Source organism: Myxine glutinosa, chromosome 6, assembly GCF_964187855.1.
Source record: "Myxine glutinosa chromosome 6, kmMyxGlut1.1, whole genome shotgun sequence".
In the NCBI taxonomy this organism is placed as follows: domain Eukaryota; kingdom Metazoa; phylum Chordata; class Myxini; order Myxiniformes; family Myxinidae; genus Myxine; species Myxine glutinosa.
In genome coordinates this window covers 98,310,629-98,338,073 of record NC_136266.1, presented here as the reverse complement: position 1 = coordinate 98,338,073, position 27,445 = coordinate 98,310,629, and the positions used below count along the sequence as shown (strand labels likewise).

The window sequence follows — 27,445 nt, the reverse complement described above, 5'->3', positions numbered from 1 at the left end:
GATGGGGAGAGAGGGGGAAGGACACAAACACAACATTTGAGAGCAGGGACCGAGAGACATGGAGACATCGAGAGATCTGAGAGAGGGCGAGGGCTTTGGGGGGGGGGGGGCGTGGGAAGGGGGCAGTGGGAGAGGTATAAAACATATGGACACTGCCAGGACTTCCAGGAAAGAAGTTGGAATTTCAAACAAGGTGGATCTGGGGTGAATTAGTGGGGGTAGAAAAGATCAAGGTTTTGGATGGGGGAAGATAAGAGATGGTGGTGAACAGCTGTTTTAAAGACCTGGAGGGAGGAGTGGGATTGAAGGGAGTGAGGGAGTTTGTTCCAGAGGCGGGAGAAAAGAGGAATGAAAGAGTGAAGGTGAGCGGAGAGCCGAGATTTCGGCAGTTTAACCATCAGAGGGTTGCTGGCAGATCTTGTGCGACCTGTAGGAATATTTGGGGGACAGAGCACAGAGAGAGCTGGGGGTGCAAGGCCGGAGAGGAGTCGGTAGAAGACAGAAAGACCACCTACCTGCCTGCGGTGAGTGAGTGAAAGGCCCTCAGAGATAGCTTCATCGCGGGAGATTCCAATAATTCTGAAAGCTTTGGTTTCAACAGCGTGAAGCCGAGCTAGGTGTGAGGCAGGAGCACCGGCCCATAGGGGAGAACAGTATTCCATTGAGCTGCGGATGAAAGCCTTGTATGTGGTGAGGAGCTCAGGTGTGCCGAGGAAGGACTTCGCACGACGGAGGATGCCCAGTCGGCGACTGGCTTTGGAGGCCAGCTTGGAAATGTGGTTTTCCCAAGAAAGATCATGGCAGATAGTGAGACCCAAAATCTTGAGCGACAGAACTTATTGGAGAGGATTGTTGAGAAAGTAGATGGGAGGGTTGTCCAGTCGATCTTTTCGGAGAGACATAGTAAGAGTGTGAGATTTGTCAGGATTGAAAGACATGTTCCACTTGTTTGACCAGTCTGTGATTTTGTCCAGGTCTTCAGAGAGTGAGGAGGCAGCAGACTGCCGATCTGAGGGAAGAGGAATGGAGCGGCAGAGAGTGGAGTCATCAGCAAAGAGATAGAGAGGATTTTCGAGAGAGTCAGAGAGATCATTGATGAAGACCAGAAAAAGCACGGGGCCCAGAACACTGCCTTGGGGAACTCCAGCCTGAACAGGAAGAGGAGATGAGAGAAACCCATTCAGGGCCACACGTTGACGACGACTAGAGAGGAAGTCCGCCAGCCATGCGTGGAGATTTCCATGGATACCAAAGGAGGAGAGTTTGGTGAGCAGAGCGGGGTGCCAGACCGTGTCGAAGGCACGTGATATGTCGAGGGAGACAGCTCTAATTTCCTGTTTGGCATTGAGGACCTCCATCCATTGTTGAGACAGCAGAAGCAGCATGTCCAGAGTAGAGTGACCTGGTCTGAAACCAAATTGATGATCAGAGATCAAGCCATTGGAGAAGAGGAAAGATTTCATATCAGAAGCAATGATGGATTCCATGACTTTGCTGATAATTGGGAGAAGGCTGATTGGTCTGTAGTTGCTAGGATCTGTTTTTGCACCTTTTTTGTGCAAAGCGGTGATGTTGGCTGATTTCCAAGCAGATGGCAGTTGACCTTGAGCAAAAGAGAGGGTGAAGAGAACAGCGAGAGGGTGAGATAGAGCAGCAGAGCAGGATTTTAGGACCCGTGGGCTGATGCCGTCGGGTCCAGTTGCAGAATCAGAGTCGAGGGTTGACAGAAACTTTTCCACCTTGTCAGGAGGAAAGGACACGGAGTCCAGGAGCAGCAGGGTACGACTGGGTATGGTGGGTACAGAGAGGGATGGGTTTGGGACACAAGATTTAGAGGCAAACACAGAGTTGAGGCATTCAGCTTTTTCACGTGCGGAGTCAGCTGTATAGCCGTTTGAGGTAAGGGAGGGGATGGAGGGGGAACAAACACCAGAAACGGATTTGACCAGACGCCACCAGGATTTGGAAGAGGGAGACAGATAAGAGAGTTCGGTCTTGAGAACGGAGAGATATTGTTTCCTGGCTCTCCTGAGGGTGGACACACACTTGTTTCGGGCTTTGTGAAAGGAAATGAGATTTCCTTCCGTTGGATTTGCTTTCCAGGAGACAAAGGCAAGTTGTTTCTGGGCAACAGCCTCACCACAAGATTCCGTGTACCATGGACGGGAGTAAGGGTATGACAACTGAAGACGAGATGGGATAAATCTGTGCATGAGAGAGAGCAATTTACTTTGGAAGAATTCCCAGGATGAGTTGATGTCAGAGGTGGTAGAGATGGGAGACCAGTCCAGATGATTGATGGCTGCTTGAAGACCGTGCCAGTTGGCCTGAGTGAAATGCCAGACTCGTCGACGCTGAGCAGGCTCCCTGAGGATGGTCAGAGAGATGTCCACTTTAACAAGGACATGATCAGATGATCCGATCGGAGCAGAAGAAGAGCAGCAGACATTTTCAGGGAAGTTAGTCATAACCAAGTCCAGAAGAGAAGATGTTCCGTTGACTGAGATCCGGGTCGGGAAATTGACAGATTGTGTCAGTCCCAGTGAGTCGCAGAAGTCCTTTGCTGAGGAGCCATGGCTGGTGAGAGAGGTACCCACACCCAGCCAACTGGCATGATGACAGTTGAAATCACCACATATGAGGAAGAGAGAGTTGGGATGAGTAGATAGAAGTTGGTCCATATCATCAGACAGCGAGATGTAGATGGAGTCATCACTGTTTGGTGGACGGTACAACACACATATGAACAAGAGGTGGGAGCGAAGGGGAAGCCGTAGCCAGAGGTATTCCTGGGGGTGAGGTGGAGAGAGTGCAGTGCAGGGCGAGTGAGGAAGAGAGTTTTTGATAAAGATAGCAACCCCGCCTCCAGGACGAGGCTCAGGTCTATCATACCGGAGGAGGGAGTAGCCCGGGAGAGATACTATGGAATCAGAGACATCATAAAGGAGGAAAGTTTCTGTTAAGCAGATCACGTCTGGTTTGACAGAAGCAACCTGTATGGAGAGATCAGTTAAGTTTGAACGAAGGCCTTTCTTTCTTTCTTTCTCTCTCTCTCTCTCTCTCTCTCTCTCTCTCTCCCCCTCTCTCCCTCTCTCCCTCTCTCCCTCTCTCCCTCTCTCCCTCTCTCCCTCTCCCTCTCTCCCTCTCTCCCTCTCTCCCTCTCTCCCTCTCTCCCTCTCTCCCTCTCTCCCTCTCTCCCTCTCTCTTTTCAACTCTAATTCGATATTTCATTTTTCACAGTTGCTAACACGGTTTTAGACTCGGTTGGAAAAGACGTGAAGAAAATTCAATGAAAGTTACCGTCTATAGAACAAAATGCATTTTCAAAGGCCTGTAACATAAAGACCACTGAGACTCTCTCACAGCTTTATCTAGACTCTAATTCACCATCTGATTTCATTTTTATCTACTAGGACGTGCCCGTACGTGGGTGCCCGCCCGTTCCTTGCCAAAAAAAAAAAAAAAAAAAAATTTGTGTAGGGGTGTGTGTGTGTAAACATCCTAGGGCGTGCCCGTACGTGGGTGCAAAAAAACATGCGTGCAAACAACAACAACAAAAAAAAACTTTGAAACCATGTGGCAGTAACGACCACAGAACCCCCCCCCCCCCCCCTCTATTTACATGAATGGTTTGGTCCATTCGCAACGACCACAGAACCCCCCCCCCCCCCCTCTATTTACATGAAATGGTTTGGTCCAAAGCGAACGGCTTGCGGAGTTTGGTAAAGAAATCGCCATAGCTCGGTAACTACTTGTCCGATTAATATGAAACCTTGAAAAGGCACATCCTCGGGTCCCCAGCAATATACCTGGCAAGTTAAAAGTATATCGGACCCGTGGTTGTCGAGAAACAGCGGTCACAGACAAACACACAAACACACAAACACACAAACACACAGACACACAGACACACAGAGATTACTGGAATTATAGATAGATGGTTTTAGACTCGGTTTCAGCAATAATTGAGAAAATTCATGCACAGACAGGAAATTGCTGTTACATTTTAGAAATTTGCGGGACGATATATCATATATCATACACCTCCAAAATAACACAGATGGGGAAAATGCCGAGATATTTGAAAAATTTGCGGCGGACTTTTCCATTTGATGACAGTCGTCACGATGAAATGTTTAATTTAGACGTAGTCACAATAAAAAGTCAACAATGTGAGGAGAGGGGCGGAGTTTCATTGATGTATTGCCACAGACGAGAAATTGCCGAGATATATTGTTTTAGACTCGGTTGCAAAAAAACGGGAAGAAAATTCAATTAAAGATATCGCATATACCGCCCAAATAACACAGACAAGAAATTGCCGAGATGTTTTGTTTTAGACTCGGTTGCAAAAAAACGGGAAGAAAATTCAATGAAAGTTAACGCATATACCGCCCAAATAACACACATGGGAATTTGCCGAGAGATATTTCTTCATTCTTATTTTATAAGTTATCATTATCATTCATCATTATTATACGGAAGTAAAGGTAATCCTGTTTAAACTTCCTTTCATTCCATCGATGGGGTTTGTATATGTACCACGACTTGACATAAATTGAACATAATTTATTGTGATTTATTGTGTGGGAAATCAGGGTAACATTAGATGAGAGAAGGACCAATGTTTGTCCAACCTGCTCTTAAATAATTGAAGTGCACATGCACTTTAAATGTTTATTTGAAATCTTTAATTAAAAAGATGTCATTTTATATGCTGTAACGAAAAGAGTAATTTTGCTTTTCGCTGGACTATACACCACCCATAACTTTTTTTCCCAGGGACTTTTCCATTTGAGCTGTATTATTTATGTAGTCGGAATGTTTCATTCTTTAGACGTAGTCACAATGAAAAGTTGCAATTATTAGGTATGCTCCACGTGGGGAGAGGGGCAGAGCTTCATTCTCCAAAGGCCGGTGCCGAACCTGCAGATAAGGTTGAGATGTTCATGTTGGAACAGAGTGAATCTGGTTTGCTGCTGTACTTCGTGATCCTGTGCAGTCACGTGTTACGGATGTTGTTTTGTCAGGTTCTTGGTGCGAGTTGCTCTCGACGTCAGAATATGCTCCATATGCGTCACGTGTATCCGAGCTGTCTTTAGCTCAAAGTTGCGTAATGTGGGGCATGTGGGTGGTCATTCCTGTTTCTTTATTTCAGCACTGTCTCAATGAGTTGCATGAGGGTCATTTGTAACTGTCCTTTTCAAAGTGAATAAAAGAATGAGGGAACAGAACGAGACCACAAGTGAACGTCGTGATCCTCTCCCCTGTGTGTGACCCACTCTCCCGTGTGTGACCCACTCTCCTGTGTGTGACCCACTCTCCCGTGTGTGACCCACTCCCCCGTGTGTGACACACTCCCCCGTGTGTGTCCCACTTCCCCGTGTGTGTCCCACTCCCCCGTGTGTGACCCACTCCCCCGTGTGTGACCCACTCCCCCGTGTGTGACCCACTCCCATGTGTGTGACCCACTCCCATGTGTGTGACCCACTCCCATGTGTGTGACCCACTCCCTGGTGCAGTGTGCGTGATGTGGGAGGGTTGGGGGCGGGGAGGGAGAAGATTTGAGCTCTTGAAGTCACATTTTACATGAGATCTAATTACACATTTCAAACTGTATTTCCCATGTGCACGCACATGCATTGACATGTTATCAGAAGAAAATACATTGTGTAGATTACATCATTTGTGGATCTGATAAATTGCCAGTAACCATTTTGTAAAACTGAATGTGCAGCATCTAAATGAAGATGTCCAAATGTCACACACGTCCATGCCCGTGGGGATTCCCACGTGTGCCCCCACTAGTTATACAGTATTGGGTGTGAATACTGATCAACACAGTGTCGAGAAACTAGAACACATGGTATAGTATGACCTCACCTGTTAAGATGATGACTGATTATGAATGCTGAAACACCTTCCAGCATTGTTCAAGACTTTATTCTTTCCTTTTTGTACCTAATCTTCAAATCACCCTTTGTTTACTCTTGAATAGTCCACCAAATTTGGTCTAAATCATGAAAAGACTTTTTGTGTTATTCCCTGAGGCAATAATTGGCTCAACATGCCCACTTTATTATATATTTCTTCGTTACTGAAAATACATGTTCCACCAACTGGATTTGAGTCGACTTTTTTCTGTGATGAAATTGTTTGTTTTCGACAAATGTTTTCTCTTGTTTCTAATTATTTCTAACTAGCAAAGATACTCGGCGTTGCTGGGCTATGCAGAGTCGCTTTGCTAACGGGAATATTAAGAGGAGGGTGTGGGAGGGGTGGTAGGGGTCGGGAGAAGAGAGAGGGGGGAGAGAGAGAGGAGAAAGGGAAGGAAGGGAATTGGGAGTGGAGGTACTATTCATTAAGTACTATTGGAACGTACCTTTTAATTTAAACCTTTTGACCCTTTAGATTGATGAGATCCCTTAGATCTATGAAGACGCTTTAAGACTCTTTCGACATTTTAGAAGCCATTAGACATTTACATCCTTTAGAACCCTCTGACCCCTGCATACCTTGAAACACCTAAGACCGTTTAGGACCCTAATACCCTTATGAACCCGAAGACCCATTAGAACCATTCAACACTGAAGACCCCGTTAGACCCCTAAACCCCACAGTCCACTAATACTTCATAGACTCCTAAAACCCCACAGACCCCTAAAATACTACACACCTCTAAAACCTGTGAGACCCCTAAAACCCGTGAGACCCCTAAAACCCGTGAGACCCCTAAAACCCGTGAGACCCCTAAAACCCGTGAGACCCATAAAATCCGTGAGACCCCTCAAACCCATGAGACCCCTAAAACCCGTGAGACCCCTAAAGCCTGTGCGACTCCTAAAACTCCGTGAGATCCCCTAAAACCCACCTGACCCGTAAAATTCGACATTTCGAACTTTGGACATTTCAATATTGGGAACTTTCGACAATTAGACTTTCAGACCTTTTTACCTTTTTAACTTTTCAGACCTTTGACCTTTGCACCTTTACAACAAGACCATTTAGACCTTTCATTTGCAATCAATGACCTTTCATTTAGTACATCCTTCCATTTACTTGTCACACAAAATACACCACACAAAACAAGTCCTGGGGAGGGTCGGCAATCTATGATTGCTCTTTCTAGTTATTATTTTGTTTATTATTTGCATTAAACTCATTTGTGTGTAGCCCTTTTCCATTTTGTCATTGAGGATATTGAAATGAAAGAAAGAGAGCGGTCCGACCATTTGATACTCTCTTCAACCCCTCAATGCCTTCCTGTGTTTAACCTAAGAGGTCAGACCAAAGACCTCTCTATGACACACACACACACACACACACACACACACACACACACACACACAAACCATTCACAATATTTTAGAAAATAATTACAGTAGTACAAGACACCACAACTCTTCTTTTAAATTTGGTGCATGTATGATGATCAATTGATTCAGCTGCTGGAAACTACAGTCACGAATGTCCGTCTGCACAACATAACATGGTTCTTTTGTGCATGTGTTGTCATGGATTTGCAACAGTTTGAGAAGCAAAGAATATCATGGGAGCTGTTGCTGTCGGTTGTGAATCCTGAGGTTTTGCAGTTCCATCTTGTTGAGTCCTTGGACATGCTCAAGTGTTGGAGGTTGATGTGGAAAATACTGCTTTGAGAAATACAAATTACTGTTCTTATTTCAGTAACCTTCAGCCAGCAATCCTTACTGCAGTAAACAAACCACAATAGCATAACCTATAAGAATTCTAAAGTTAAAACTTAAACTGCCAGGAAGTACATAACAGTACAACTACAGTTTAAACTTTTTTCCAGGGAAATATGTATTCACAAATATAATGTGGTATGAAATCCGTGCATTATAAAGATTATTTTGACAGCCAAAACTTGTTATTTGAGCCATTTTATGCTTCGTCGTAACCGTATCCTCTTTCTCGTCTGAAGTGTATGTCTCAAATGTAAGTGATTGTCCTGGCATGGCAATACAATTGCCCTGCAGCACGCTGGCTGTCTGCTGATGCAGCTTTTCACGGGGGCTTGCCCAGCTTAGAGGGCTTTCGTGCATCTTCGTCGATTTCCCTTGTTCCACCTCCGTGCTATGTTGCAAATCACATTAGATGCCTTGCTTAAGCCTACTAGAGCAAGCAAGGAGCCACTGGGTTACAACAATGCAGGACAAGGGTGGGAGATTGTGGATCCATTTGGAAAATGCCATCGTTCGATTGAAAATGAAAAACAGACTTGTCAATAAGAAATAATGTATCCTTCAACTTAAAACCGATTACTTCACTTGCCTTCACCAGATTCTTGTTCGCAAATAATATTGGAATGGATCCTACTCTGGGTCGTACATTTTTGTTTGCGAAAATGTGTCGTGTTGTCTTCAATTTAATTTTGACCTTTCTTTAATTTTAAACTTATTAATATAATGTGTAATGCGGGGTTGACAGGATGGCCCGGAGGAATGCACATTCGCCTCTAAACGGTCTTGGCCCAGGTATAAACTCATCCTGGTGTTTCACAGAGAGGGTGATTCATCAATGTGTGTGCCATCCCTGATATGGACACTAAACTCGGCGTCTTATCTGTCGGCATATAGTTGTTGGAAGGTACAGATCCCACGGTGTTCTTCGCGAAGAGTAGGCAAGCTATCGCCGGCACCCTAAATAACTTGCAAAGTTCTTCCCTAACTTTAGTTGAACGTCAGCCCTGGCTAGGCGTTTTCTGAAAGACTTGGGCCAAGCTTCGCCCTGCCCTGCCTCACATCAACATGGAAATAACTGTAACTGCTAAAGCAGAAGATTATAATAGGAAATGTAGCAACTGTGGTCACCAAGTTTTGTCAGTGAGTTTGTCAGTGTGTCACCAAGTCAATCACCAAGTAGAACCAAGTCAATCTGTCAGTGCCTTGATGTTCAACCTAATACAAGTTTCTGTTAGGATATGGAAATTTATATATCACAAAAATCTTATCATTTGGTGGGATTAAATGGAATAGCTACAAATCGTCTATCTCAGTGTCATTTTAACACTGATGAATTACAGTTGTGGAGCAGAGAGATGAGGATGGTTTGCAGTTGCACAAAAGTGAATGTAAAATGAATTGCTTTTCACATGAGTGAAACGGGCGTCTTTGCTTTTCCTTTCACAGTATTATCTGAGAGTTTAGAAAGGAGGCATAAAAATGAGAGCTAACTTGTGGAAAACTGAGAAATTGGACGCTGACTAGTAGTTGAGAGCTTACTGGTGGTTGAGAGCTGATGAGTAGTTGAGTGTTGACCGGCATAAACCTGAGAGCTGACAGGCATAAACCTGAGAGCTGACGAGTAGTTGAGAGCTTACTAGTGGTTGAGAGCTGACGAGTAGTTGAGTGTTGACTGGCATAAACCTGAGAGCTGACGAGTAGTTGAGAGTTGACAGGCACAAACCTGAGAGCTGACGGGCATAAACCTGAGAGATGACGAGTAGTTGAGAGCTGACAGGCACAGACCTGAGAACTAACGAGTAGTTGAGAGTTGACAGGCATAAACCTGAGAGCTGACGAGTAGTTGAGAATTGACAGGCATAAACCTGAGAGCTGACGAGTAGTTGAGAATTGACAGGCATAAACCTGAGAGCTGACGAGTAGTTGAGAGTTGACAGGCATAAACCTGAGAGCTGACGAGTAGTTGAGAGTTGATAGGCATAAACCTGAGAGCTGACGAGTACTTGAGAGTTGACAGGCATAAAGCTGAGAGCTGCCAGGCATAAACCTGAGAGCTGACGAGTAGTTGAGAGTTGACAGGCACAGACCTGAGAACTGACGAGTAGTTGGGAGCTGACGAGTAGTTGAGAGATGACAGGCACAGACCTGAGAACTAACGAGTAGTTGAGAGCTGACAGGCACAGACCTGAGAACTAACGAGTAGTTGAGAGTTGACAGGCATAAACCTGAGAGCTGACGAGTAGTTGAGAATTGACAGGCATAAACCTGAGAGCTGACGAGTACTTGAGAATTGACAGGCATAAACCTGAGAGCTGACGAGTAGTTGAGAGTTGACGGGCATAAACCTGAGAGCTGACGAGTAGTTGAGAGTTGATAGGCATAAACCTGAGAGCTGACGAGTAGTTGAGAGTTGACAGGCATAAAGCTGAGAGCTGCCAGGCATAAACCTGAGAGCTGACGAGTAGTTGAGAGTTGACAGGCACAGACCTGAGAACTGACGAGTAGTTGGGAGCTGACGAGTAGTTGAGAGCTGACAGGCACAGACCTGAGAACTAACGAGTAGTTGAGAGTTGACAGGCATAAACCTGAGAGCTGACGAGTAGTTGAGAATTGACAGGCATTAACCTGAGAGCTGACGAGTAGTTGAGAATTGACAGGCATAAACCTGAGAGCTGATGAGTAGTTGAGAGTTGACAGGCATAAACCTGAGAGCTGACGAGTAGTTGAGAGTTGACAGGCATAAAGCTGAGAGCTGCCAGGCATAAACCTGAGAGCTGACGAGTAGTTGAGAGTTGACAGGCACAGACCTGAGAATTAACGAGTAGTTGAGAGCTGACGTGTAGTTGAGAGCTGACAGGCACAGACCTGAGAATTAACGAGTAGTTGAGAGTTGACAGGCATAAACCTGAGAGCTGACGAGTAGTTGAGAATTGACAGGCATAAACCTGAGAGCTGACGAGTAGTTGAGAATTGACAGGCATAAACCTGAGAGCTGACGAGTAGTTGAGAATTGACAGGCATAAACCTGAGAGCTGACGAGTAGTTGAGAGTTGACAGGCATGAACCTGAGAGCTGACGAGTAGTTGAGAGTTGACAGGCATAAACCTGAGAGTTGACGAGTAGTTGAGAGTTGACAGGCATAAAGCTGAGAGCTGCCAGGCATAAACCTGAGAGGTGACGAGTAGTTGAGAGTTGACAGGCATAAACCTGAGAGCTGACGAGTAGTTGAGAGTTGACAGGCATAAATCTGAGAGCTGCCAGGCATAAACCTGAGAGCTGCCAGGCATAAACCTGAGAGCTGACGAGTAGTTGAGAGCTGAGAGGCACAGACCTGAGAACTGACGAGTAGTTGAGAGTTGACAGGCATAAACATGAGAGCTGACTAGTAGTTTATTGCAAGAGATATAGCATAGCATATCTAATGGCATGAAAGGAAAATTATTGGTGAATTAATTACTTATTTGGGTTATTTTGTTTGTGGATGAGAATCCACCTGTTTTCCAAGTTTCACTCTGTTGCTCACTTCTTACTTTTTATTGGTCTTCGTGTACCAAACCAAAAACTTATCTTGCAGCATGTCACAAATGAATAAACACTTGTACAGTCATGTGAAAAAGTAAGTGCACCCCATGTAAAGTTTTGACTTTTTCAACATATTTCAACATACAGCTATTTGATCTTCATTTCAACAATATTGATAGATAAAGGTGAAATAACATAACAAATATCATGAAACATTTACATTTTGTAGTCCATTGTATAATTTAAATAAACATAAATGCAAATTTCACATGTGGAAAAAGTAAGTACACCCCGACATATATCACTACTTCAAATACCTAAAATTAGAATCAGGTGCACCAGCTCAGGTGCAAATGATTAGAACATTGTTAGAGAGGATCTTGGAGGAACCTGTCTTATTTAAACCTCAGACATTTCGTTTGGTTTGCTCTTTGTTGTTGAAGTGTGTGGCGTCACCAAACCTAGATCAAAAGAGCTCTCTGAGGCCTTCAGAAAGAAGGTTATAGATGCCTACGAGTCTGGGAAGGGATTTAAAAAGATGTCCAAACAATTTGAAATCAATCATTCGACTGTCCGGAAGATCATCTACAAGTGGAGAAGATTCCAAACAACTGCCAACTTGTTCAGGCCAGGCCGCCCCAGCAAGTTCAGCCCGAGAGCAGACCGCAAGATATCAGTCTCTAAGAACCCCAGAATGTCATCACCGGACCTACAGGTAGCTCTTGCCACTGTTGATGTCAAAGTGCACGAGTCCACCATTAGAAAGAGGCTGCACAAATTTGATCTACATGGGAGGTGTGCCAGGAGGAAACCTTTGCTGTCCAGAAAGAACATCAGGGCAAGACTAAAGTTTGCTGATGAACACCGAGGCAAAGACCATCACTTCTGGAACAATGTTCTCTGGACAGATGAGTCAAAGGTAGAGCTATTTGGCCACAGTACCAGAAGACATGTTTGGCGAAAACCAAAGACAGCATTTGACCACAAGAACCTGATACCAACTGTAAAGCATGGTGGTGGAAATATTATGGTTTGGGGCAGCCTTGCTGCATCAGGGCCTGGGCAGCTCACCATCATATAATCCACTATGAATTCTTCATTGTACCAGAGGGTGCTTGAGGATAATGTGAGGCCATCTGTCGGAAAGTTGAAGCTCAACCGAAGGTGGACCTTGCATCATGACAATGACCCTAAACATACCAGTAAATCCACCAAGGAATGGCTGAAAAGAAAGAAATGGAGGCTTCTGGAATAGCCAAGTCAAAGCCCAGAACTAAATCCCATCGATATGTTGTGGAGGGATTTGAAACGAGCTGTGCATGCAAGAAACCCCTCAGACATTGCACAGCTGAAAGAATTCTGCATGGAGGAGTGGGCAAAAATTTCTCCCAGTCGATGTCAGAGACTGGTAGACAGTTATAAGAAACGCCTACTTGAGGTTGTTTCTGCCAAAGGGGACAATACCACCTATTAGAGCCAAGTGTGTACTTACTTTTTCCACATGTGAAATTTGCATTTATGTTTATTTAAATTATACAATGGACTACAAAATGTAAATGTTTCATGATATTTGTTATATTATATCACCTTTATCTATCAATATTGTTGAAATGAAGATCAAATAGCTGTATGTTGAAATATGTTGAAAAAGTCAAAACTTTACATGGGGTGTACTTACTTTCTCACGTGACTGTATATCTGTGCAATATGTGTTATCCATGCGTGAAGCACATAAATGATCTTTTATCGTAAACTTCCTGAACATTCGTATATTGTAGCCTTGCACGAAGTGCAAGAATGTAATGGTGTGGTGGCTTTGGAGGCTTGTGTAAAATATAACTATCGCGACAAAGTGTAAAACCTCTTTTGCTGACCAAAATTATAGTGAGGAAATCGATGTCAGAAACAAAGAAGGTCTGATCCCTGAAAACTATGCAGGCTGTGTTTGAGGATAGGTAATTGTATTGAGGATATTAGATGGGAGGCATGAACCTGGCAGATACGCTCACTCTATGCTCAAAGCCCATGCACGCCAGGGGCGTAATGGGGCCTGGAACATGGTGGTTAGCTTCCCCGAAGCCTCGCTCTGTTGCATCCATCGGCGACCTCTTTGCATTTGACGGTCAGTGAACCATGAACTCAAACTATGGCCAATAGCATGGTGGGGAAAAAAAGGATTGAATGTTATCCCAGAAGGCAGGAGGTGGGTGACAGGATGTGGAAGGTGGGATTGGAAGGAGGAGGTACTCTCTGTTCAAACCAACTCCCTCCCCCATTACCTATTTTCCACTACTAACTCCTCTTTATTTTTGTTTTCTATCATTTTCTACCATTTTCTTTGGACATGCAATCTTATTCACTTTGTCTATGATACCCATCATTATATCATTTCAATTTCAAAACAAGTACTTGTTCATTCTGCTGTTTAAGTCCTGGTCCACTGTTTGAGTTCAACAAGACGATGTGGATATATTCTGCTGGTGTGTAGGTTAGACTTCTCTTTCGACATCCTCTTCCCAGCATTCGCTGTGGATGTAGATGCATTTATGGTATGGGAAACAGTTTGACTTGTCTTGCTCAACCTGCACATTATGTCGTCTTGCTTCTCAAAATGCTGTTTTCCTCTACCCTTTTTAATTTGCATTCAACCAACACACCCAATCTCACCTCTTTCCTAGGCTGGAGCTGACTCTTTGCATCTCACTGAGCTGCAGACTCAAGTGGACGAGCTGTTACATGAGAAGCAAGAACTACATGAGAAGGTTTGAACTTAAGAAACATTTGCTAACAAAAACATTAAAAAAACATATTTTTTGGAGTATTCATGGCAGTTTTTGAAGAGCATTCCGAACATTCACAATTGCTATACAGTTCTGCTGTTCTGTACCAAGATGCAATGTTGTCTGGTGAAAACGACAATGTATGTTATCAACAAAAAAATATGTTTTTCGCTTGGGAACCGGGTTAATCGAATTCAGCATACCCTAATTATGTTAAAAAGTGAGGGTCCCAACTTTTACCCAAAAATGCACCTGACATTCACATTTCTCAGAAATCCGTCTAGTCTATTCTGGTCATGCATAATCTGCATTGTGAAGTATGCTTCTTTAGTATTGTCACAAGGTAACAAATGAACCATAGCTGTCTCTCCGCTGCTTTGTACAAAATGCTTATACAGTACTGCACATTAAAGACAGCAAAAATATCTTCTAAAGTTTGTTGTTCTCCTCCTCTTTCCTTTATAGGGGGTGAGGTACAATGGTACCAAGCTCCTGCCCTGCCTTGACCACAATACTCCTCCACACCCTTCTGTCCTCAACCAACTCTCTCCACTCTCCAACTACCCCCACCTTACTGAAATCCCTCTTCAGATAGGCCTACCTCTTTTCCTCCAACATTGTTCCCTCATCCTATCCGCTCTCTTTGCCATTCTCTCTTTACTCCTCTGCATCACCTGTCCAGCCCATCTCAGCCGGCATTTCACCAACCCCCCCTTCAAGCTCACCTGCAAACTCAATGCTGCCAAAGCAGCCTCACGGCAAAATATTACACTGGGTAGTTTTCCGTTGCCTTCCCAGTGATATTCAGGGCAAGAATTTGTATTTTTCAGGGTGCCCGAGATAGCTCGTCTACTTTTTGCGAAGGGCACTGTGGGATTTTTAACGTCCACCGATTAATACCAGCAGACGAGACGCCCAGGTTAACGTTCATCTGAGGGATGGCACACACAGTGATGGCTGGCCTTGCCTGCTAAACCACAGCATGGTAGTTTATAGCTGGGCCGAGATTTAAACCGCTCAGAGGCGAGTGTGCATCCATCTCGGTTATCCTGGCAGCCCAATCCCTTTTACTTCGTGATATTTTGTATAAATGAAATAATGTAACTGGTTTGTTTGAAGAACCAATTTGTTGATCAAAAAAAAAAAAAAAAATCTTGAGACTGTAATGTCTCTCTCTAATGTCCTCAATTCCGTAATGTCTCTCTGTTGACCTTTTGGCTTTTAGTTTTATTGGTGTTTTGACCTGGCCACCCCTTGACGGAAGTCTTGTTGTCTTTGACCTGCAGTGTGGTCACGTTGCCCTCTGTGTGATGCTGGACAAGCCGGGTTTATGATGGCCTGATACACTAAGAGAATGCTCCAGATGAATTGATAAGTTACCTGCATGAATCTTTGGCATGTTGTTTCTTTGACTGCCGTGCTGGAGGTTTGATTGTTATTTTGATGTTTCCCAACAAATATCTGTTTTTATTTTAGTTTGATTTTTTTTCAAACGTTGAGGGTGGAATATGCAGGAGGTGATGAGTCATGATTATTGATGTGTCTATTCATTTGTGTTACAGGTAAATTCCCTGCAAGGACGGATGGAGTTCCTGGATGAAAGTGCCCCTGACAAGGCTCGATTGGCGAGGCAGGAGGCGAGAATAAGAGAGCTGGAAGGCCGCTTGGACTTAGAGAAGACACAAGTGAAGCGGCTCGATGTAATTGAATGTCCCCCTGTGACTCAGTAGCTGTCATTATTTTTTCTCTTTGTTGGAGGATTGATTTCAGTATAAGCGTTGATTCTTTGAGGTTGTATGATGAAGAACGTGAATTGCAGGAATTACCCATAAATCATAGCAGAAGCACAGAACATAAACTACAGGGTGTATCTCCGCCAGGCTGAACAGGTTACGTGTTGTATTCCACTGACACGAACCTTAACCAAAAGTTCCACTGATCTGCATCCGAATCTTAACCAAAATGTAATTGGCACCTACCCAACTCATCCACCTAGTTTTGTTATAAACCCGCACATAACCTTTTGAGATATCATGCTATATATCAATTTTGGCCCTACCTCTCAATGGTGAAGAATGACTTGTAAATTTCTAATATCCGGATCTGGATCCAGATCTTCACCAAAATCTAATTAATTCATCCTAGTCACACACCCAATCCATTATAAAGTGTTCTTGCAATGTCTGCTATTTGGGTTTTTTGGAGGAGACGAGGGCTTTTGGAGGAGGGCTGTGCAAGTTAATTAAAGCCACAAGTTTTCAGCCATATTTACCTCCGTCACGAAAGGTGGGTGGAGGTTATGTTTTCACCCCTGTCTGTCTGTCTGTTTGTTACTTGCAAAAATCGAAGATTTTTCAAGTATATTGGTTGGTCCTGTGCGTTATTTCTTGGAAAAAAAAAGTTTTTTGACAAGTATGTTGATCACTCCGGTTTGTGTGTGTTTATGTGTGTGTGTTTGTGTGTGCTTGTTTGTCTGTCTGCTCACTTATACTTGCCTACAGGTCACAATTTTAAACCGATCTTCACGAATCGTCACCAAATTGTAGAGTTTGTGGTCCGACAAAATGCTCTATATTTTTGAGGTCAAAAGGTGAACCACTTTCTTTCAAATGTCTAAAATCCTCAATTTTCATCCGATTGACTTGAAATTTGAATAGGATTTTTCTATCAGCTAACTGAATTCAACCACCAACTATTTTGAGGTCAACATAGGCGAAGAGGTCAACATAGGCCAGATTTATAAAATCCACAATTTTCACCCGATCAAATTGAAATGTTTAGAGGATGTGCATATCTAGTCATTGAATTCAACCACCGAGTAGTTTTGAGGTCAATATAGGCCAATCGGTCAAGATAAGCAAAATTTCTAAAACCCTCAATTTTTATCTGATTAACTTGAAATTTGAAGAGGACTTGCATATCTGGTCAGGGAATTCAACCACCAAGTATTTTTGAGGTCAACATAGGCCAATCGGTCAAGATAAGCCAATTTTCCAAAATCCTCAATTTTCATCCGATTGACTTGTAGTTTTAAGCCGATTTGCATATCTGGACACTGAATTCAACCACCAACTATTTTTGAGGTCAGCATAGGCCAAAAGGGTCAACATTGGCCAGATTTCTAAAATCCTCAATTTTCATCCGATTGGCTTCAAATTTGAATAGGATTTACATATCAGCGAACTTAATTCAACCACCAACTATTTTGGAGATCAACATAGGCCAAAAATGGTCAACATCGGCCAAAACATCAACAACTGTATCAAATTTCTAAAATCCTCAATTTTCATCTGATTGACTTGAAATTTGAATAGGATTAACATATCGGCGAAGTGAATTCAACCACCAAGTATTTTGAGGTCAACATAGGCCAAAAAGTCAACATCGGCCGAATTTCTAAAATCCCCAATTTTTCATCCGATTAACTTGAAATTTGAAGAGGATTTGCATATCTGGTCACTGAATTCAACCACCAAGTATTTTTGAGGTCAACATAGGCCAAAATGTCAACATAGGCCAAGTTTCTAAAATCCTCAATTTTCATCTGATTGGCATGAAATTTTATGAGGATTTGCATTCCAGATCACTGAATTCAACCACGAATTATTTTTGAGGTCATCTTAGGCCAATAACATTTTAGGGATTTCGCAAGTATCGTGCTATGCAGGACATATTTCTTGCTTGTTTGTGAACAAGATATCTCAAAAAGTTTTGGATGGATTCAGACGAAATTTGGCTGAGAGGTAGCGTATGTGACAAGGACCACATGATTCGATTTTGGTGAAGATCCGGATTCGGATCTGGCTGGTAGGATTTTTTTATGTGATTCTTCACTATTGGGAGATCGGGCCAAAAACGATATATAGCAGGATGTCTCAAAAGGTTGTGGACGGATTTGGACGAAACTTCGTGGACAGGTTGGGTGTGTGACAAAAAAGATTAGAATCGATTTTGATGAAGATCTGAATATGGATTCGGATATGAGAATTATTTAATTTTTTAAGTGATTCTTTACCATTAAGTGATTGGGCTAAAACCAACATATAGCAGGATATCTCAAAAAGTTATGGATGGATTTGGATGAAACTTGGTGGACATGTTAGGTATGTCACAAGGACGATTCGATTCTATTTTGGTGAAGATCTGAATATGGATTCGGTTATGAGACTTATTTGACTTTTAAATGATTCTTCACCATTGGGAGATAGGGCCAAAAACTATAAACAGCAGAATATCTCAAAGTTGTGGACAGATGATTTTGATTAAATGTGATTCTGTATTGTGATTTTCTGGTATACTCTGGGATACAAAACGTAAACTGTTCACCTGGCGGAGGTATGCTTTCTACTGAGTTTAACATTGAAAAAGTAACTTTCAATTATACTTGGAATATTCATCCCCTCTTTCATCAATTCATATTCTCCTCCACTGGTCTCTTTCCATTGTATCTCCTCAAATGATTGCCCCATTTCTCTCTGCCTGTGTGCTCTCTTCTTCGAACTCCCATTAATTCACTGCTCCAATCTAAATCCAAATCTTGTCCATCAACTTTCATGCATTTAATTTTCTTATTTTGTGACCACATCACAATTTCCACCCTTGTCGCCAAATATAATTTACTTTACATTCCCCCAGACGCAACTACAGCGTGTGCGAGAGAATGGGGAACGGGTGGCAGAGGAACGAGATCAACGTGTTGCTGGAGAGACTCGTGAGCGGGAACAGTGTCGCAGGCTGCAGCGGCAGCTACGGGATATTCGGGAGGAAGCAGAAGAGGCGGCAAAGAAGGAGGCGGAGGCCGTGAAGCGGAAGGCTGCTGTGGTTTGTGCTTTTCAAACTTTCCTCCTTTACCAGAAATTCTCACTCAAGTTCCAATCATTTTTACAATAACAGCGAACCATTCAAGTTCCGATCATTTGGACACTTTTATTTGCTTCAAGTTCAAGTGTATGCTGACTTTTAAGGTTCTCATTGATTACCCTGCCCGAAGCAGGGTTAAGCATTCGGTGTGCCATTCGTGTGTACGTATGGCGTGTCTGCATTTTTTAAATTCATTTTCTCGGCAACCGTTAGTCTGATTGACACGAAATTTTTCCGGAGGAGCGCCTCTGCCTGTAGAATTTTTTACTCGTTATTATGACGTCGTATGTCACGTGGTACGTTCGCCATCTTGGAAAAACGTTACACCTCTATCTCCCAAACTGCTAAATGGAAAAAGTTGAAGCAAGGCTCATTGTGAAGTACACCCCATGGGGAATAAGATATGTTGATGATGATGTCATATGTGACTTCATTATGACGTCATAATTTGACAAGTACAACGCTTAATCTGATCAGTATGAAAAAAAAAAATTCCTCTGCGACTGTTAGTCCGATGGACACGAATTTTTTTTACCATAGGAGCGCCTCCTCCTGTAGAATTTTTTAATGATAATTATGACGTCATAGGTCACGTGGTACAGGCGCCATCTTGGAAAAATCGAAAAACGTTGCACCTCCATATCACTTAAACGGCTCCATGGAAAAAATTGAAACATGGCTCATTCTAAAGTACTCCACATGGGGAATAACATATGTTAATGATGACATCATCGGTACCTTAATTATGACGTCATAATTCGACAAGTACAACGCTTGACTCGATCAGTATGAATTTTTTCTCTGCACCTCTTGGTCCGATTGACAGGAATTTTTCACCCTAGGAGCGCCTCCTCCTGCAGAATATTTTAATGATAATTATGATGTCATAGGTCACTTGGTAAAGGCACCATCTTGGAAAAACGTTGCACCACTATATCTCTGAAACCACTCCATGGGGAAAAATTGAAACATGGCTCATTGTCAAGTACTCCCCATGGGGAATAAGATATGTTCATGATGATGTCATCGATACCTTAATTATGACGTCATAATTCGACAAGTACAACGCTTGATTTGAATAGTATGAATTTTTTTCCTCTGCAATTGTTGGTCTGATGGACACGAAATTTTCACCATAGGAGCGCCTCCTCCTGTAGAATAGTTTCATGACAATTATGACGTCATAAGTCACGTGGTACAGGCGCCATCTTGGAAAAACGTTGCACCGGAAGAGTTTGCTCGCACCAAGTTGATTGCGCAGGTTACGTATTCTATGAATACCATCTAGTTATTCATTTGCTGGGTTATTCATTTGAAACCTCTTCCAAATGCCTTAGACGTGTAAAATGGGAAGTAAAATTATTTTGGAAGGTTTTTACCATTGGGCATTCTTGGATCAGGAAATGTGCAGGATTTTAAAAAGCAGGTATGATCCATTTTTTGACGAGTTGTATGTGCGAGTTGTGTAATGTGGTGTGAATATTGAAGAAAACCAAGAATTGACTATATTAACCAGGATTACATTGTAATTTCTCATTCAGATGTGGGTCATCCGATTCATTGTGAGACAATGGAATGTGAAAGAAAGCGATACAGATGGGAAGCAATTGAGGGAACGACATTGCCTTTATAAATGGGGAAAGGTTAAGGAAAATAAATTGAACCTGTGATGTCGACCATTTGTGCAACCATTTTGTTTTGTGCTAAGCATCTGCAGGACGAAGGATTCCAATTTGCGCAGGTGTCTTCATTGTTTTGCTGTTTGTTCTGCTCATCAGGAAACGAATGCCATTCTAACAGTCTGTGGGAGGTCTGTGGCCAAAGTCAGCGGGTGTTTTAAGACTTGTTCTGCTTTGTGAAAACAAGCAAGTGATCAAAAATAGTTCCAAAACACATCTCAACCTGGGGCTGAAGGGCTGCTTCTCTGGCGAATGAGATGCAATATTTTGCACTGTGAAGAACAGCATGCAGTTTGACTATTGCCCCCTAACCTACATCGTGTGCATTTATTGTCCGAGCCAAAACTCCTTCATTACAAGCCAGAATGGTTCCGATGCAAGCCGATGCATTCTCATCCTGCGCCAAAACTTTCTCTGTAATGACGATTGAGGCTGGCATGAATTGCTTCCTAACGAGTTGTGTTTTTTCCCCTCATACTGATGATGATTTCAGGCTCCCTGTAGCCCTAACTTTTGAAAAATGTGATCTGAGCCGTAGAGCTTATTTTAATTAAGAATCCAGGCACAAGCCGGTGGCGATGAAACTCCACAGTGAGCTTGTCTTTGCTTACTGCATGGTTTTTAATCAATGTGGACTTTACTTCTTTAATTCCCTGCAGTTTGCCTCCCTTGGTGTCAGCCAAAAGCATCTGCATGTTGCTGTAAGCCACCTGGATGTGTTATTTGGCTAAATGACACCAGAAGCTGACCGTACCCTCAGAATATATATAAAAATAACCACCTTTAGAGGCCATTTTTCCCCGCAAAGCGGGGGTTGGCCTTTTTCGGGAACCGTGGTTGTTGTTGTTTTTCGGTCCCCTATTTGAAGCAATGTTTTACGGCCGGATGCCCTTCCTGACGCCAACCCTTTTTGCCGCCTTTAACGACAAACAGGGAATTACCAGTGAACTGGTACTCAATGCAGTGCTGAAATGCAGACTCAATGCAGACCCTCAGAATGCAGTGCTGAAATCCTTGTGTTGTTTTGCTGCACTGGACGAACCATGTCTCTTTGCATGCTACCTTCATCTTGTTTCATTACATTTTTTTGAGGGATAAGTATGCTTTTTAGCCCGTGCCCACATAGTGGGAGCCGGGCTTTTGCAATCTCGTCTGTCTGTCTGTCTGCCTAGGCCATAACTTTTTTTTTTACCATTTGAGCTTTTATCCTCAAATTTTCAACAAACCTTTATTATCAAAATACAGAGAAAAATAATTAATAGTTGGGTCAAAGGGCAAAGTCATAGTAAGTTGTCCTTGTTAGCCCGGCCACAGCACAGCTCCACAAGATGCATGAGACGGCCGTTTTTTTCGCCTTGGAGAAGAGTTCCGGGTTCGAGGTTGCTCGGGGAAAAGCACTATAACTTGGAGGGCGCCGTAAACTGTTTGTCTCAACAGGCAAAACGATCAAAAGTGTTCAGGGCTTCTTCGGTAAACACAACACAACAACAACAACAGGCATTTTAAGTCCATTTTCCCTGCAGAGCGGGGTTAGCCATCTTCGGTAAACTTCGGTGAACACAGTGATAATGATAACAATGATACATAATGATAGTGATAATTATAATGGTACATAATAATAATTATAATGGTACATAATAATAATTTTAATGGTACATAATGATAATACATAATGATAATGGTACTCATGGTAATGATGATGATGATTATGAAAATGGTACTGATAATGATAATGGTACATAATAATACTGATTATGGTACATAATAATGATAGCAACAATATAATTGAATGATAGTGGGAATTATAATAATAATGATGATAATGGTACAACATTATAATGACAATGTTTGTCTGTCCAGGCCATAGCATTTTTACCATTTGAGCTTTTATCATAAAATTTTCAACAAACCTTTATGATGAGAATATGGAGAAGACTAATTGAGAATTGGGACAAAATTTCAAAGGGCAAAGTCGCATTGAGTACAAATAGGCCTTATTAGCCCTTTCCATACCACGTCAAGGACGAGACAGCCGGGTTTTTTTTTATTGCTTCCATGTTTCTTTATTTCTTTCCCACTGGAGCTTCAGTGTGTCTGTCCAGGCCATAACATTTTTATCATTTGAGCTTTTGTCATCAAATCGTCAACTTTTGTCAGATCAGGTCAGGTGAAAATGAGAACTGTCAGAACTGTCAGGTCAGGTGAAACTTGAGAAAAGCCGAAGGGCTTTGAATCAAACTTGGTACAAGTATAATGATGTAATAATGTCGGTGGAGGCATATTGATCGACATCGCGACATTGAAGAGTGCCGTTGTAGTTTAGCTGTTGTTTTCATCAATTTAGTTTGAGTTCAACACAGATGCGGAGGGTCTTTGCATTTTGTGATACTTTCTAGTTACCCTCATCAGAGGAGAGGGTAATACATTTGGGTCTGCTTGTTTGTTTTTCTGTCTGTCTGTTTGTCCACACACAATGTGCCGACATGGACCACAATTTTTACACATTATCTGTACCTCTGTAAAGTATTTACAATTGGAATGTGAGAACATATAAAAAGTACAGGTTTAAAAAAAACAGTAGACCGTTTTATTGTAGAAAATTTACAAAAAGTAGCAAGTTCAGTGACACATTTGTTACGTGGTCCTCCCGGTAACTACCTGGTCTTGGTGACCCCCGGACCGTGGGAGGACCCCGCCAGAAAGATATCTGATTTATACGCTTTCGTAGCGCAATCAATATGAAAGACACAATAATTCAAGTCAATAAGAAACCCCACACCAAGGATCCGGATTACTTAATAATATATTCTCCATCCATCATCAGCAATCAACAATCCATCAACAATCTTACTAAGATGGCCATCTCATAAATTTCCCCCCCTTTCCCCACTCACGACCCCTCAATGGTCACTGTCCCTCACAATGTCTCTGGGCCCCTCCAGACCAAGGTGAAGGTCGACTTCTCCGCACACGGGCGGTTGAACGAACCCCTGGCTGGCGTGTTCCAAACGTGCACGTCGCGTACCGGGAACAGCGGCTGCAGCGCACACCTCCTTGCAAAGCAAAGCGGGCAAAGCAAAGCGCGGCTTGCAAAGCGCGCGAGGCCCAAGGTGCGACCCGTACGCGTCCTTGTAGACGTTGAGGCGAACTGTGCCGGACGCTTGGTTCCGTGCACGAACCCACGGCAACTTGACGTGTAATCGGTAATTACCCCGCGCAGGTAACTCCTTTCGCCAGATGGGCTTTCAAACGCAGCGTCCCCCACGCTGCTCAATATCGACACCGCTCGCGTCGGAGCTGGGCGTGGAAGAAGAAGATCGCCGCTTCTCCCGGACCTCGTGTCTTTTTCTTCTTCCGGTTCACTATCCCGTTTCCGGTCTCCTGTTATCCGGAGCCTCTCTAACCCTTTAACCACAACAACCTTTAATAGAATAAACATTAATAAGCAATGACATGAATAATAACTCCTCTAAATCCGGGATCCGTAACACATTGATGGAAAGCATATACGATGCCATTTTCAACTCACTCATTATACGCTTTGTAATTGACATTTTCAATGTGTGCTCCGCCTCTGTTCGAACATGCGTTGATCCTGACTCCGACATTCTCCACAACTCGTCAATTTGTCTGCACGTGCCTGGAGTGGTGTTATCCTGATGGTAATCCTCCACCTCCTGCTTCAGGACAGCCAGGGTTTGAGGTTTGTTGGCGTAAACTTGACCTTTGGCAGCACCCCAAAATAATAAAATCCAATGGATTCAAATCCTGGCTGTGCGGCACCCACTCATGCGCTGTGCCCAGGCTGATGACTCGATTACCAAACAGCTGGTGGAGCAAGTCGATGGTTTCACCTGCAGTGTGCAGCAAGGCACGGTCCTGCATGAACCATGCAAGTCTGAGTTGTTTTGGAGACAGTAATTGAACGAGATCAGCAGGGAATCGGTGTAAGACCTCATGGTACTGCTCACCGTTGACTGTCACCATCTTACCATTGGTGTCCTTAAATCAATACGGTCCCAGGATACCCCATCTGTCGTTCAATGCACAGAAGCAAGTGGACTTGGGGCCCTTGAGAGACATCCCAGACACCTCCTCAGGAGGCTCAGCACCCCAGAAGGTGTTGTTGTGATTGTTGATAGCTCCATTCAAATGGAAGTGTGCTTCTTCACTGACCCACAAGGAGTTGATCCATTTTGGATACCTTTCCATTCGGTCACTGAACCAATCACACATTGTTACTCGTCTTGCCATGTCATTCAAAGTTAGTTTATGCCTCACAGATGTGATGTCGGGGTAGAGCTTGAGTTTGGAAGTGAGAATGTGCCATACAGATGAGGATGAGATCACGAGTTCCCGGGAACGCCGACGGTGGGATTTCTTAGAACTTTCAAGAGCAGAATCTCTCACAAGAGCAATGTTCCCTTGGTCCTTGGGAACACTTGGTGAGTGGCCACTGTTGGTTTACGAGTTATCAAACAGAGTGACCACTATATTCGTCATGTGTGTGCGTCTGTCTGTCTGTGTGTCTGTCTGTTCGCAGCATAACTACCCGATGATATCATCCGATCTTGATGAAACTTGGGTGGGAGGTTAATATCATGATCTAGTTGTGTCCTGCCTAGAGTGGGCGTATTGCGCCCATTGTGGGCAGAACGACGCCCGAAAAAGATGTCTTTTTAGGGGGTAATCGAGTCCAAGCTACATCTTCTCCGAGGGAGTTGGTGGAATCTGACAGGTGTTTCGGTATTTGGTTCGGCCAATGTCATGTGTCTAGCCCCACAGAGCTCGATTTTTCATTTTCGCCCCAAGGTCAATGTCACAAGGTCACGAAATTTAGAAAAGTCGATTTTTATGGTTTTATTACATTGTTCGCTTCCTGATAGGGTGAAATGTCGTACATGCTCTTATATTATCACATACATCATGAAATACAAGTTTTCCAACAAATTTCAGATTCTTCGACCTTTGACCTTTGAAGGTCACAAAGGACAAAGTTTCAAAATTGTCAGAATCGAACCGAATTTTCGGGATTGTGTAGCTAGCTAACCTCATAACTGATTATACATTATTTTATATCTCATTTCAAGGTCAGTAACCTTTGTTTTGACATTTCCAGGCCTGGCCTGTCTGGGCCTGTTTCGGTTATAGTCCATCCTTTGTCATTGAATACCGCTCGCTCGTGAACCATCGTCGTCTCCTGACTTGTTGCTTTTATTTTGATTTTTCACGCTTCCATGTGCTTGGAAGTGCTCCACAAACCGCTGAATGCTCCCATTGGAAGGTTCATTCCAGGTGTGAACATTGTAATAATGACAGAATCGTCGGCGCACCTGCACGTAGGATTTTGTCTCAAACCACAAAGTCACTATTTTCACTTTTTGTTCGACTGTGAACACCATATTGACATGGAGTCCGACTGACTACTTGTTAGAAATGGCATACCGCCACCACCATAACCTGCAAGAGGGAAGGGTATAGCATTAAAAACGACAGAATATCAGGCTGCTCAAATCGTCCTTTTTTTTTAAAACACCGTGTATGTACGGTGCAACTAGCATGCGAGTACATGTATACATTATGTACTATAAAACCACACAAACACCACACAGAGGTGCTGGCATGGTCTGCAATCTTTGATTGCTCTTTCTAGTTTTCTATTGCAGTTGGGCACATTTCTTGTAGCACCTCCAACTTTTTGTAAGTCATCAGACTGGTGCTCAGTTGTTAATTTGTTTGCTGTGAAGGCAAACTACTAATGGTGTGGTAACCTTTTAGGCGTTAGGGCATAACAATGCTCTCGTAAGGACTTATGAATGATGAGCTTGTACCTCAACGCAGTTGCAGGAAAGTTTGATTATTCAACAATGCAGAGCTTCGCTGGGATAGATTGTAGTAAATCTGAGATTGAACGATTTCTATTCAAGTAGATCTGTGCACGCACACACTTGCACACAGACAGATTACAGTGAGCTTTCCCATCATTAAAGAAAGAGTTGATGTGAACAGTGCTCCCATCATAATGTCCAGTCAACACTAACAGGGCATGAAATATGTTACTTTGCTTCCTGAAACATTATTTTCACAATTTAAGTAACTTCCGTTTTTTAAAGTCCTATGTTTTCAATTAAGTATCTTCCAGTGTTTCCTTCACTTTAATATATCTTTTAACACGACCTCTCTTTAAAAACCAAATTTTCAGAACAATAATGTGAACCCATCCCCCTTTCCCTCTCTTTTGTGTATGTAATGTTTGGATCGATCCATGCCTTGAATAAACGTCAAAAAAACCTTCACTATGAATTTATTTTTGGGATTGTGAATCAGTTAAAAATGATCGCTGCATCACAGCGAGACCGTTGCGAACCAATTTTATTCACGTTCTATTCACTGACCTTCACCCATCTCTCTTAGTCTTGCCTGTAATTTTTCTCTACCATCTCAATTTACCCTCCTTTGTCATGGTGATTATTATTTGGACGCCATTGTTCTATTTTCTTTATCAATCAAATTCATAGTTTTCAATTCTAGGTTAGAAAAGGATACTTCTTGCCAACATTTTATATTAAAATACTTTTCTGATTGAGTAAACAGTATTTCCTGCTGATTTTTGAGTTTCATTTTTACCCCCTTTCCCCAACCTCCACCCCCTCCCCCATTTCTCCCCCTCCACTTTTTCGTTTTTATGCCTTCACAGCCTAAAGCTCTTAAGGCATTATGTTTTCAAATTGTCTGTACTTGTATCCTTGGATATGTGCATCCATCCGTTATCAGATTTTTGTTACCACGTTAACTTCTGAACCACTGAACGGGTTTCAATCAAACGTGGCACAAATATAGAATGTAATACAAAGATGAACTGATTACATTTTGATTTTAATAGAAAAAATGGCATGTT

At 42.9% G+C, this 27,445-nt stretch overlaps 1 protein-coding gene across 5 annotated transcripts in view; it reads left to right on the top strand.

Annotated features, from left to right (window-relative positions):
• Positions 1 to 27,445, top strand: part of MYO18A (myosin XVIIIA) — a 377,134-nt gene that overhangs the window by 262,038 nt on the left and 87,651 nt on the right. For all 5 annotated transcript variants that reach the window (XM_078780216.1, XM_078780215.1, XM_078780213.1 and 2 more), the window contains 3 exons: positions 13,907 to 13,990; positions 15,571 to 15,708; positions 18,644 to 18,829. In XM_078780216.1, coding sequence (XP_078636342.1) covers positions 13,907 to 13,990; positions 15,571 to 15,708; positions 18,644 to 18,829 — 408 coding nt within the window. The remainder of the gene's footprint in view (positions 1 to 13,906; positions 13,991 to 15,570; positions 15,709 to 18,643; positions 18,830 to 27,445) is intronic.